Below are 12,604 nucleotides of genomic sequence, written 5' to 3'. Positions count from 1 at the left end.
GCATTTTGGGGATTCTTTTTATGTGTTTCATGACTTGTCATTCTTTCTCCCTCATGATCTCTTTATTCTTCATTTTCTTTCCTTTCTCCTCTGATTTTGGGATTTAAGCTCTAGAAAGGTGCACAATGCAGAGGACAGGATTTTCAGGTCATATCTGAAGAGATAGAAAGTAGCAGAATTGGAGGGACAATGAGGGTGACAGACGAGTTTTTGAAGGCAAGAAAGAAGATAGTCCTTGTGCTCTTTTACCCAAAGTTCAGGATAAAGCAAAACAAACCTACAATACAGTCTTGTCAGAAATTTAAAAACATTTTTGAACGGCCAAAATATTTTCTCTACCACTCATTAATTATCAGACTCTGTGATGAATATATATGAACAGTCAAATTTTAGAAAAAGTAATTTTTGAACGTTAATTGTACCTGTAGGTTGAAAATACTCTGGTTTAAGGATAGATGAGCTGAGATTTCAGAAGGATGGAAAAATGCACAGGCATATCTTTAGATCTCAATGGAAAGAAAGGTTTATATGAAGATTGCTACATTATTTTATAAATATATATGTATATACACACACAATGGTAAGATGATATAATTCATTCAGTTCACATAGTTAAAAATAGTTGTCAAACAGGTTACTGATACCATATAGAACATTGATGAAATTTTTACTGAATTTGCTTTTATGATATACAGTCTGAAGTGTATCTATCTTTTGTTACTCTTAAGAAATAAATGAATGTAACTATAGGTAAGTGTTATATACAGGTCATTTTCAAACTTGACACACAACCATGACATTTGATTCTTTACCCCACAATTGACAAATGTGTATTTTAGACCTTATATGATGAAATAATAAAACTGTACTTTTAGAGGAACGAATTAGCTTCTAAAATGCAATGACTACTTTAATATATGTTAAATAGTTCTATGTAATCATGAACTTGGCTAATTATCTGTTCTTGTAATTTTTGCTTACTTATTAATAGTAAATCAATATAATAGAGATTCCAGAACAAGCACATCTATGAATTATGCCTAAATTCTCAAACCCGGGTACATCTTTTTACTTGTTTTTTTACTTCTCTAGTCTTTGTCTAGATTCTTTTAGGATAAAGAGCAGCCATATCCCATGTGTGATATGTGAATCCATCACATATTACCAATAGAAACCAATCTTTTTCTTAAAATTCTTTAACCATCTCACGAAAAGAAGGAGGTATGCCTGGGAAAATGGTTTCCTCTTGAATACAGTATTTAGAATGGATGTTGTTGGCTTGATTTTTTTTTTTCTAAATTGTGGCATCTTTGGAATGAATGAAAACATTCCTAGAAGTACTTATGATAAGAAATAAACTGCCTGCTGTGGAAAAGGACATATGCTCCTTGTTTGATTATATTCACTGCACATGAGCTACTTCTCGTTGTGCAATAATTGATTTAGCTTGCACTTATTGCTGAGGAAGGAAGTATGTTGTCTTTTTAAGCTATTTTAGAAAATGCATTGTCAGTTGATTATATTTGATTACTGGTGTGTGGTGTGAATGAGAGTTGATAATATTAAAATTTATATGAAACAGTTTTAACTCAGACTTGATTAAGACTTGAAATGATTTCAGTTTGTTTTTAATACAGTAAAGTATTCCACTACTCTGGCTTACATGGGTCCTCTCATTTTGTAGCTCAGTGTGGTGGTGCTATGTCAGATTTCAGCGGTGTGATCCTCAGCCCTGGGTTTCCTGGAAACTACCCTAGCAGTTTAGATTGCACGTGGACAATAAAGCTGCCCGTAGGTTTTGGTATGTATAGTAAAAGCATGTGAAAGAGTGTTCAGTATCATTAATGCATCCTTATAAAGAAATATCAAGGTCTAGTAAAAACTCACAAATTATAGTTTACTTTGGGATTGCCTACAGTTATATAAATTGAGGAGTGAGATTTGGATTGCTTGAGCCAAATTTCATTGCTGAAACCAAATACCTTTCACTTGAAATACTAGGATAATTGAAAAGATATGGGCATTTTCTAATTTCATAATTAGACGATAGGTAGATAGATAGATAACTTTCTGATATTTTCCAGTTGATTTGTATGGATTTAGTCTGATTTAGATGTGTGTGGCAAAGGTAAATTCAATGTGATTTTCATGTATAATCCTTTTTATAAGTCTCTTATTATAACCAAGTTGTACATATATAATTATTTTCTGATAATTTATTAAATTTATCTAATATTCACTGCACAAAACAAGATTTTACATTTGAAAAGTAGTACAAAATTTCTAATGTTGCGTTTAAATACATGTAGATGTAATGCTTTCTAGTTTTAATAATACAATTCCCAGTGTCTTGGATATACTGCATTATATATATAGCATTTCATGGATTCTTTCTCACTTTTCTGACACTAATATATTCTCCTTCATATCCTATGGGTCTGTATATGCATAAGTAGAAGTGCTAGATGGAAGAAAGACATTTATTAAATCACAGAAGACAAGGATGAGTAGACTCCCTGAACCACACACAAACCTGGTAGATTTAGAGCAGTTAAGAAATTATGTACTATCTCACTTATTGAGGACTGAATTTAGTACCTCATTACCCAAAAACATCTATGGCCTCAGAATAAAAATTCACATTTAAATACTTTACATAATTTTACATAATTAAATATTTTACATAAATTCACAGAAAACTAGTTTCGACAATTCCTTACTGAGTGCATATTATACTTCAAGTACTATGCCAAACTGGGGATAAAATGCATAGTGAAACAGACTTTGTACCTTTCCCCAGGAAAGTTACAGTCATGATGAGGAGACAGTCAAATATGCTATTGCAATAAACTATAATAAAGATTACAGGATTGTGATTAGTACAGACATCCAGCCTCATCCAGGAAATGCAGAAAAGTCTTGCTAGACGAAGTGATTCCTAAATTGTAGACTTTGTAGATAAGTAAAAGTCAGCCCAACAAAGAGGTTCATCTTTGGGGAACTGGAAAGAAATTCTCGGTAAACAGAGTGACACATGGAAAGATGCGGATGAAAACTAAAGAAACTCAACAAACCTGAATACAGTTTGACTGGTCCCAGGTTTTGGTAAAACAGGAAGCCACAGAAAGATGTTGGAGGAATTCCTAGTGAGGATTATTCTGGTTACTATGTGGAAACGTGCCTACTTTGAAGTTATAGTCAAATTCTATGACCATTCACTGAATAACGATACTGATATAAATGAATAAGAGATTTGAACCTGTATGGTTATTCTTATGTGTCTTTTACCAACCATTTAAGAGGGCTCATCCCATGTTGCTTTGGAGCTAACTGAATTATTTTATTTTATTTTTTTAGAGATTTTATTTATTTATTTGTCAGAGAGAGAAAGAGAGAGAGAGTGAGCACAAGGAGGGGAAGTGGCAGGCAGAAGAAGCAGGCTCTCTGGTGAGCAAGGAGCCAGATACAGGACTCGATCCCAGGACCCTAGGATCATGACCTGAGCCAAAGGCAGAAGCTTACCTGGCTGAGCCACCCAGGCATCCCTAACTGAATTATATAAAAATAAATTATTAAACATATTTCCAATAGTGTTGCTATATAATTTTCAAGTTACCTCTCATTAATACTTTCTTGATTTTAAAACCAAGTTCATTAAATTTAGAAATAATACACATCTCTATTTTAGAAATGAAAACATAAAAGACTGTTTCTGATTGGATTACATTTAAATAATACCATTGTTTTCTTTGAGTTTTGGTTGAGTCAAAAATTAGTTCTAATATATTTCAAAAGAGTACTTTGTAATTTTTGAAAAGAAGATTGAATACATATCAAAAATAAAGGAAGTATTTTCTTATTCTGTAAAACACTTATTGACAAGATAATTTGTGAAAAGGAGGCTTAGGAGAAATTTTTAGAAAGAAATATGCAATTCTTGGAGCCTCACATATTAGGATAGCATGTTCAAATTTCTAAATAATTTGTATAATTGTACAGAAACTTGATTAATATTTTAAAGCCTATTTTCAGTCTTTCCCAAATGTATTTGCCCATAGAAAATTTTCGTGGAACTCTTTTTTTCCAGTAATAAAATGTGACTTCAGTTGAGAACTCCAGTGTAGTTACTAAGAGCAAGAGTCCAAGAGCCCGAGTGTCTGAGTTTGAATTTCAGGTCTTTTAGGTCATTGTGTAATTTACCATATTATTTAGCTTCTCTGTGCCTTGGTTTCTTTATTCTCATGAGTGACTGTGAACATTAAATAAATAGCATGTATAAACACTTAAGAGAGTGCCTGGCAAATAATAAATGCCAGATTTTATTATTAACAATTTGGCGAATGATAGTTGTAAAATAAAACCCTCTAATTCACTAAAATTGAATATTTATCAAACTAGGCAAATATACCTCAGTGAGGCTTTCATTTTATTTTTTTCCATCCCAGAAACATTTCACTATCTCATATTTTAGTTATGTTTATGTAAATTTTGAGACTATATTACAATATGACAGCATATATAGCAATGATCACTAGATTTTATTGAGATGATTATATAAAAACTAGCATTATCTTCTGATAAACAAAGTAGTAAAAGAGCTCATTTATAAATTACATGCCTCTAATGCTATACTGGGGAAATTAATGTATCCCCCATAGATGAATGACTAATTTCTCATGCAGTTGTGGAATCTGATTATGTTAATAAATGAAAGCTTTGCAATCATATTTTGGTCTCAAATTGGACTTTTACAAAATACAAATTTACCGAATGAATTTTTACCTCTAGAATTTGCTTAATCCAATTTTAAATGGTATCGAAGAGCAAGAAAGCCACTTTTTGGATTCATTTTGTTATAGTTACATTACAATAAAATGGAAAAGATTCCTACATGACAACTAGTGGCCATTTGAGAGCAGTATTCTGTTACTTTGAACTATGACAAAACTAGTTGCCCTGGCAAACAGCAAACCCATGGTCCAGACCTTGAGAGTATGCCTCTTGACCTAAATGGAATCATATATAACTACATTAGTGTGAGTGTGTGTATATATGTGTGCATATTTAATTGGATAAAACAGTAAAGTAGTATTTTTTGCTTTTCTTCTTTAGGTGTACATCTCCAGTTTGTCAATTTTTCTACAGAAACGATACATGATTATTTGGAAGTAAGAAGTGGATCCTCAGAAACTAGTACTGTTATTGGCCGACTTAGTGGTCCTCAAATACCATCTTCCCTATTTAGTACAACCCATGAAACCAGTTTGTATTTTCACAGTGACTATTCACAGAACAAACAAGGGTTCCACATTGTATACCAAGGTGAGAGGAATAACAAAAATGTGGAAGCTCATTTAACTCCAGATCAGCTATTAGCAATCTAACTAACTCTAAATATTTTCTATATTGTGTTTTAGAAAGACTAAACCAAGGCAAGCCTGAATTAGGAAGATTTTTTTTTAAATAATGAAATTTTCAGGCAACTGTATTAGGGAAATGATGTCTTTCTGAGGCCTTGGAAAATTCTAACCATGAAAAAATGATTGAATTAGTATTACTACACAATTAAATTAAGCAAGCCAAGGCAAGGCAAACTGGATTTCAAAGATTTGTCTTTGCTTTTCTATTAAAATAAGTGTATTGAAAGATATTTTGCAGTATTCATATATTCTGTGTAAAATTATTTTCTTTTACTTTATAATGATAGAATAATATGACATTCTTTCATTCCATTCTATTTCCATGAGAATATAAAATAAATATTTTGACAAGATTTTTATCCCTTTCAAATAGTTTGGACTCAGCCTCAAATGGTGACTCTCCAGATTCAATCTAAAATAAACTAGAGCTCCACTCCATTTCTTCATTTGCATGATAGAGTTAGTAATAGTACCTCCCAGATATATTTTTTAATTTTATATATTTTTAACTTTATATGATGAAATTAATGTAAAATATATGCCATGATGTATACCATTAGTAAATATTTAGTGCATTTTAGCTATTTTTATGATTATATTATTTCAGATTTTAAATGTCTAAGATTTAAAATTAAACATTTGAAGTTATGATATTTTATACAGTGTAGTTCCAGTGACTGCAAATTTTAACCAGAATAACTTAACATTCAATTACATGTCTGCCATAATTATTAAAGGATTTTATCAGTATGTGATACTTTTGTATGTGAGCTCCACAAGAGCAGGCATCTTTGTCTTTTTTGTCAATATATCTCAAATGCTAGAACAGTAAGAGCACAATAAATATTTGCTGAATAAAAGCATATACCCAAAAGGAAATTTAAGAGTAGTTAAAACAGACATCATAACTTCCAACTAAAATAATTATAATTTGCAGTATGCGTGCATGATTACTTAAGAGCACTATATCACACATCATCCTCTACATAAAATAGAAGTGATTTCTGCCACCTCTCAGTACAGAATCAACCATGTTCCCAAGGAATTTAATTATTTCAGAAACAATTGGGCAACAGATTAAGTTTCTTATTTGCTGCTAGAAGACACGGAGCTATATTTGTAGTCCTTCTCTAGCAGGTGTTCAGGCCTATGCCAGGCACCTTGCTATTTACTTTAAACCAGGCTTCATCTTCTTTTTTTCTTCCCTCTTTTCCCTTTTGCCTCTCAAAATAATGCTCTTATTTGAATGATGTATAACTAGAATTTGAACTTTACTAACTGCATTTTCAGTCAATGTGCCCTTAAAAAAGATTCATTATTTATATAATAAAAGCATAAAAGATACAGAATTACTGCTATTGATATATTAATATTATTGACATTATTGACATGTGTTACAATGATCACTAGATATTATTTGTGAATTATACTGCATTTTAAAACTATCTCTACTTTTTGCATGTATATCATTGAGCTAATGGCATTTTAGAGAAATAAGTTAATTTATACAGATTCAAAGAATCAGTGTTAATTTTGGATGATTTTGTCATTAGATTTTAAGGACTTTCTGAATTTTGGAAAAATGCATATTATACAATTAAGTGTGACCTTCAACTGGAAAACTTGCTTCCAAAATTAATGTTATTACTGGTAATCAGTTAAGTCCTGCATGGTATTTGATATGGGGTGAAAATTTTAAATCTATTTCCTATATTTCCTTATTAAACTAAAAGCATAGGAGGGTAAAATGTTGTAGAAGTTTTTGCAGGATCTTACATTTGTCTGAGTATTCAAAATTATCTAATTAACTAAACTTATTGTGGTAATCATTTCACAATATTTAGAAATCAAATCATCATGTCGATTTTAAATCCATGCAGGACTGTATGTCAATTATATCTTAATAAAACTGGAAAAAATCTTTTAAATGTGAATGAAAATTTGAAAGGGTTTGTTTAATAGAATAATATATTTTAACTCCTGATCATCAAATGATACATATTTGTCTTAAATTGGAATGATGCCTTTGGTTTTGATATATTTGTATGTGTGGAATATTAATTCAAATGAAAAACATAGACTAAGGAAAAAATCACTTAATATCTTAAAAGGATTGTTTGTTAATTCTGAAATGTCTAGCTTAAAAATTGGAGTTATATTTTATTTTATTTTTTATTTTTTATTTTTTTATTTTTTTAAGATTTTATTTATTTATTTGAGAGAGAGAGAGAATGAGAGAGAAAGCACATGAGAGGGGGGAGGGTCAGAGGGAGAAGCAGACTCCCCGCTGAGCAGGGAGCCGATGTGGGACTCGATCCCAGGACTCCAGGATCATGACCTGAGCCGAAGGCAGTTGCTTAACCAACTGAGCCACCCAGGCGCCCAAAAATTGGAGTTATATTTTAATAAACAACTTAGGGTTACTGATTCAACTGCAAATGCAATTTTTTTGATTTGGGGAATTTAAAATTTAATGATCAGTAGCAAAATAGCCTCTGATTGCTGGTAATTTAAATTTTATTAATGATAATACAATTTTACGATTCTTGAACACAAAGTCCCAAATATTAATAATATCGGCATGAGTATATGAATATATATCCAGTTTATAGCTTCAAAATTTATTAAGCAATATTCATTAAGCACCTTCTGTATGAAAGGTAATGGACAAGGCCTTTAGTATACATTGATAAACTAAACAGGAGCTTTGATTTCACACAGAATGTGGAACAAGAGGAATACGAACAAATAAACACATAGTTACACTACTAAGCTAAAAATATCATAACTGAAGTACAAAATCTGTATTAGAAGGAAATTTGTTTCCTAATACTTTATATTTGTTAAATAACTTATTTGGGGAAACTCAACAGAGGGATGTTATAGTTTCTTTTAGAGAAAAAATAGAAAAAACACATTTAAAAACTCTCAGAATTAGGTTTACACATATGCTTATTTTATTCCGCATACATGCAATGTAACCAGGAAGCAACTGTACTCTATGTAAAGGAATCAGAATATGTTGGATTAAAATTGTGGCTTTAAGAGTAGTTTGCATTTTCACTAAACCTTATAATTTAGATAGATTGCATAAGAAACTGAGTGCATTTTTATGAACTGTACTCACATTTTAAGTATGAAAATTAAAGACACGAGAAGAAATTCATATCATACTGCCAGTGACATCACTTATTATAAACCTGAATTACTATTTATATGCATCTATTTTGCAAATTGCAAATAGTACCTATCTGTGGTCTTTCTGATATTCAGAAGGGTAAAACATCTTTCTTTTTCCCTTTCCAGCCTATCAGTTGCAAAGCTGTCCTGATCCACGCCCATTTCGAAACGGTTTTGTAATTGGCAATGATTTTACTGTGGGTCAAACCATTTCATTTGAATGTTTCCCTGGATACACACTAATTGGAAATTCAGCTCTCACTTGCCTTCATGGAGTGAGTCGTAATTGGAATCATCCACTTCCAAGGTGTGAAGGTATGCTCCTAACTCGAAGCTATGTTTTAGTTGATATCATCTGTGTTTAATACTTCTTGTCTTGGCATTCTTTTTTGTCTTCTTCAAATAGCATTTTAAATATATAGTCTTTCTTTCAGATGGGAATTATAGTTAGTACCCAGATCAAAATCCTTAGGGCTCCAAAATGAATAACTGATTTTACCATTATTGGTAGGAATTCTAACCTTCTCCATTGGAAGTGAGACTACAGTTGATTAACACTTTAGAGCTTCTCCTGTGTGTGTGTCTGGGTGGGTGCATGGGGTTATGTTTAATAATCATTCTTACATAAGCCACTAATGCAGGTATTGCTACTGAATTTGAACTCATTTCCTCTAAAACTCCTTTTAATAAAAAGGACTTGAACCTTTTATAACACTTTATATGTGTACATGATATAAGGTAAAAGTTGAAAAGTGTATGTATTGATAAAGTATTGAAAAAAACAGAAGAAAATCTAATTTACTAATCTAGGAATAGGTAATAATAACTATGTAGCATACCTCATATTGAAAAATAAATAAAAGCAGACTATATATCGTTCATGGTTGCCAACCTAATTTTATACACCTTAACTGAGGTAAGAACATAATATAGATGTATTTTATACTGCTTAAGAGATAAGAAATGTTTGCCTTTTTCTGTATGATCAGTTTATTGTCATTTTATTTTAACAGTTTTTTATATCATTTCTGTAGCTCTTTGTGGTGGAAATATAACTGCAATGAATGGCACCATTTATTCTCCTGGGTATCCTGATGAATATCCTAACTTTCAAGACTGTTTTTGGCTTGTGAGAGTACCCCCTGGGAATGGAATCTACATCAATTTTACTGTCCTTCAAACAGAACCAATCTATGATTTCATTACTGTATGGTAAGCCAGGACCATTGCTATTGATTGATTCAACTATATGTAACAATGAAACGAGGTAGGAATGAAAATATATCACAATCCTCTGTACAAATTGCCATCCCATCTGATACTTGAATTGGTGTGAGTAACTGAGGGTGACAGTATATATTTTGTAGAATGAGATAAACAAGAGAAAAGGGTTTTGACTTACTTGCCCATGAAGCAGCTAAACAGAGCAAAAGCTTTTGTGGGTGAAAAATGATGTTAAATTTAATATTAAATTAATATGCAAAATCAGAAATTAGTATCAGAGTAAGTTTAAGATAATCAAATTCTCTATAAAACCAGTGAAATTTAAAAGCCTATGTTCAAATCATAACTATTTAATATGCTTGAATGTCTGTCATCATAATTTGTTATAAAATATATTTGCATTATAATTATTCTGTTAATGAAACATCTTTATTTAAAAACATAAAGAAAATCTCTAAATTAATTATTGACAATTGGTTACCTGAACTACTGGATGAGTTCTAAGATTCCTTCTAAATTTAACAGTCTATGATTCTCCAGATTTTTCTGAAGAAAATAAAAGGAGGGCAAAACTCAAGCGTTTGGGACGATATGGGTTGTGGTCAAAACACCAGGGACAATGTAATTGATTATAACTAATATGAGTGCATTCATTTAGGTAAATATGTGATGTATTTTTATACTTTACATTTTTAAATATTCCATTACCTAAAAAAACATAAATATACCAGTATGATTTGGCCCTAATCATTGGTTATTTCATTTATTGCCTCTTTACCATTTCATATGTAATATTTTCTACAAAACCTTGGCAAAACTCTCTAAAAAAAGCAATCTCAACCTCTCTTTCTCCCCTTCCTGCTCTGTCTCTCTCTAATAGGGATGGACCAGACCAAAACTCACCTCAGATTGGGCAGTTCAGTGGCAATACAGCTTTGGAATCAGTCTATAGCACGTCAAATCAGATTCTAATCAAATTTCACAGTGATTTCACAACAAGTGGCTTTTTTGTGCTCAGTTACCACGGTTGGTATTATCTAAGAGTTTCTATTTTATCTGGCACTATTTCAATTTAAAATTGTCCTGGAGAAATTGAGTGTAATATATATTTAACCAATGACTGAAAAGGTATTAAAATTTGATACTTTTTAAAAATCATTTCAAACACATTTACTTGCAAAGAATGACCTCTTCTAAGCGTTTAGGGACATGAAAATGTGAGCAAATGGAAATAGGAAATAAATCAGTCAGTAATTACTCAGTAGAAAATAATCATTTTGTGTGGAAACCAATAAAAGAGAACCAGCTGTTCATATTTTATTGCATGTAATTTTGAGACATCAATAGATTTTTCATACAAAATGTTTAATTTATTCAACCTGCTGAGTCTTTCTAAAAATACCATCCAGTGTCTTTATGCTTTAGATCATATTACTCATTCATTTATGCTCTTATTTCAAAACTGTATCTATTCTAGAATCTTACACTTTTAAGTGACTGTTCCAGATCAGTAAGTTCATAGCTTTTACTCCTGTGAAATAATTTATGAGGAGTTTCAATTTTAATTCTTTTTATAGAATTATTCTGGGTCCTCTCTTCATAACATTAACCTATTCAAAGAACATCCAGATAGTTCACAGAGCTTTTTTAAAAAATTTCCCCTTATCTCAAATTGATTGTATTCCATTATAAATAAGAAAATGTTTATTCCTAATGATACATCCTTTCTCTGCTATGACCATAGTTCCATAAAACACATCCTGCTTCATATGACTTTGTGAGACCAATTCCATGTGTGTTTCACAGGATCAGTAAGCTACTATCTGAAATTCACAAATGTTAGTGCTTGCTTCGGCAGCACATATACTGAAATTCCCAAAAGTTATATGAAAATTTGCAAGATGAACATGTGCTTTGTCCCATTACATTAATATACGATTTAATGAGTCATTCAGAGAAAGACAATTATCATATCGTTTCACTCATGTGTGGAATATAAGAAATAGAGCAGAGGATCATAGGGGAAGTGAGGGGAAATGGAATGGAAAGAAATCAGGGAGGCAAGCCATAAGAGACCCTTTTATTTTTTATTTTTAAAGATTTTATTTATTTGAGAGAGAGTGTGTGAGTGAGAGAGCACAAGCAGGGGGAGCAGCAGAGGCAGAGGGAGGAGCAGATTCCCCGCTGAGCAGGGAGCCCGATGCGGGACTCGATCCCAGGACCCTGAGATCATGACCTGAGCTGAAGGCAGACGCTCAACCCACTGAGCCACCCAGGTGCCCTGCCATAAGAGACTCTTAACTATGGGAAACAAACTGAGGGTTGCCAGAGGGGAGGGGGGAGGGGATGGGGGTAACTGGGTGATGGGTATTAAGGGGGCACGTGACGTGATGAGCATCGGATGTTATATACAACTGATGAATCACTGAACTCTACATCTGAAACTAATGATGTACTTTATGTTGGCTAATTGAATCAAAAAAAGATGTTTTCTAAAATGAATTATTCATATTTTTTAATACAAAGTAAGAAAAACTTTGATACTCAAAGCTTATATTCCACGAAAAATATGTTAAGTCAAGTATGGTTATACTGAAAAGCATTTAGACATTTAAAGCACATCAGGTCTAGAAATAGAGAATAGACAGAAAATATTTGTTTGCTTAATCTCAGCACTTACCAGTTTGTTTCTTTAATGTCCCACAGCTGTCAGAGCCTCATGCACACTGTGGCATAGCCAATTAGGAAGTGAGGCATTCAGTGAGATAATTTTTATTCAG

The 12,604-nt window shown here is 32.0% G+C and overlaps 1 protein-coding gene across 4 annotated transcripts in view; it reads left to right on the top strand.

Annotated features, from left to right (window-relative positions):
• Window positions 1–12,604, top strand: part of CSMD3 (CUB and Sushi multiple domains 3) — a 1,160,406-nt gene that overhangs the window by 1,047,289 nt on the left and 100,513 nt on the right. For all 4 annotated transcript variants that reach the window (XM_027574671.2, XM_027574666.2, XM_027574669.2 and 1 more), the window contains 5 exons: window positions 1,685–1,801; window positions 5,113–5,322; window positions 8,727–8,915; window positions 9,635–9,812; window positions 10,705–10,850. In XM_027574671.2, the coding sequence (XP_027430472.2) occupies window positions 1,685–1,801; window positions 5,113–5,322; window positions 8,727–8,915; window positions 9,635–9,812; window positions 10,705–10,850 (840 nt within the window). The remainder of the gene's footprint in view (window positions 1–1,684; window positions 1,802–5,112; window positions 5,323–8,726; window positions 8,916–9,634; window positions 9,813–10,704; window positions 10,851–12,604) is intronic.

The sequence above is a fragment of the Zalophus californianus genome, chromosome 4 (assembly GCF_009762305.2).
Source record: "Zalophus californianus isolate mZalCal1 chromosome 4, mZalCal1.pri.v2, whole genome shotgun sequence".
NCBI classification, from domain to species: Eukaryota; Metazoa; Chordata; class Mammalia; order Carnivora; family Otariidae; genus Zalophus; species Zalophus californianus.
Note: the sequence above shows the minus strand (reverse complement) of the source record. Positions and strands in the feature narration are given on the sequence as shown.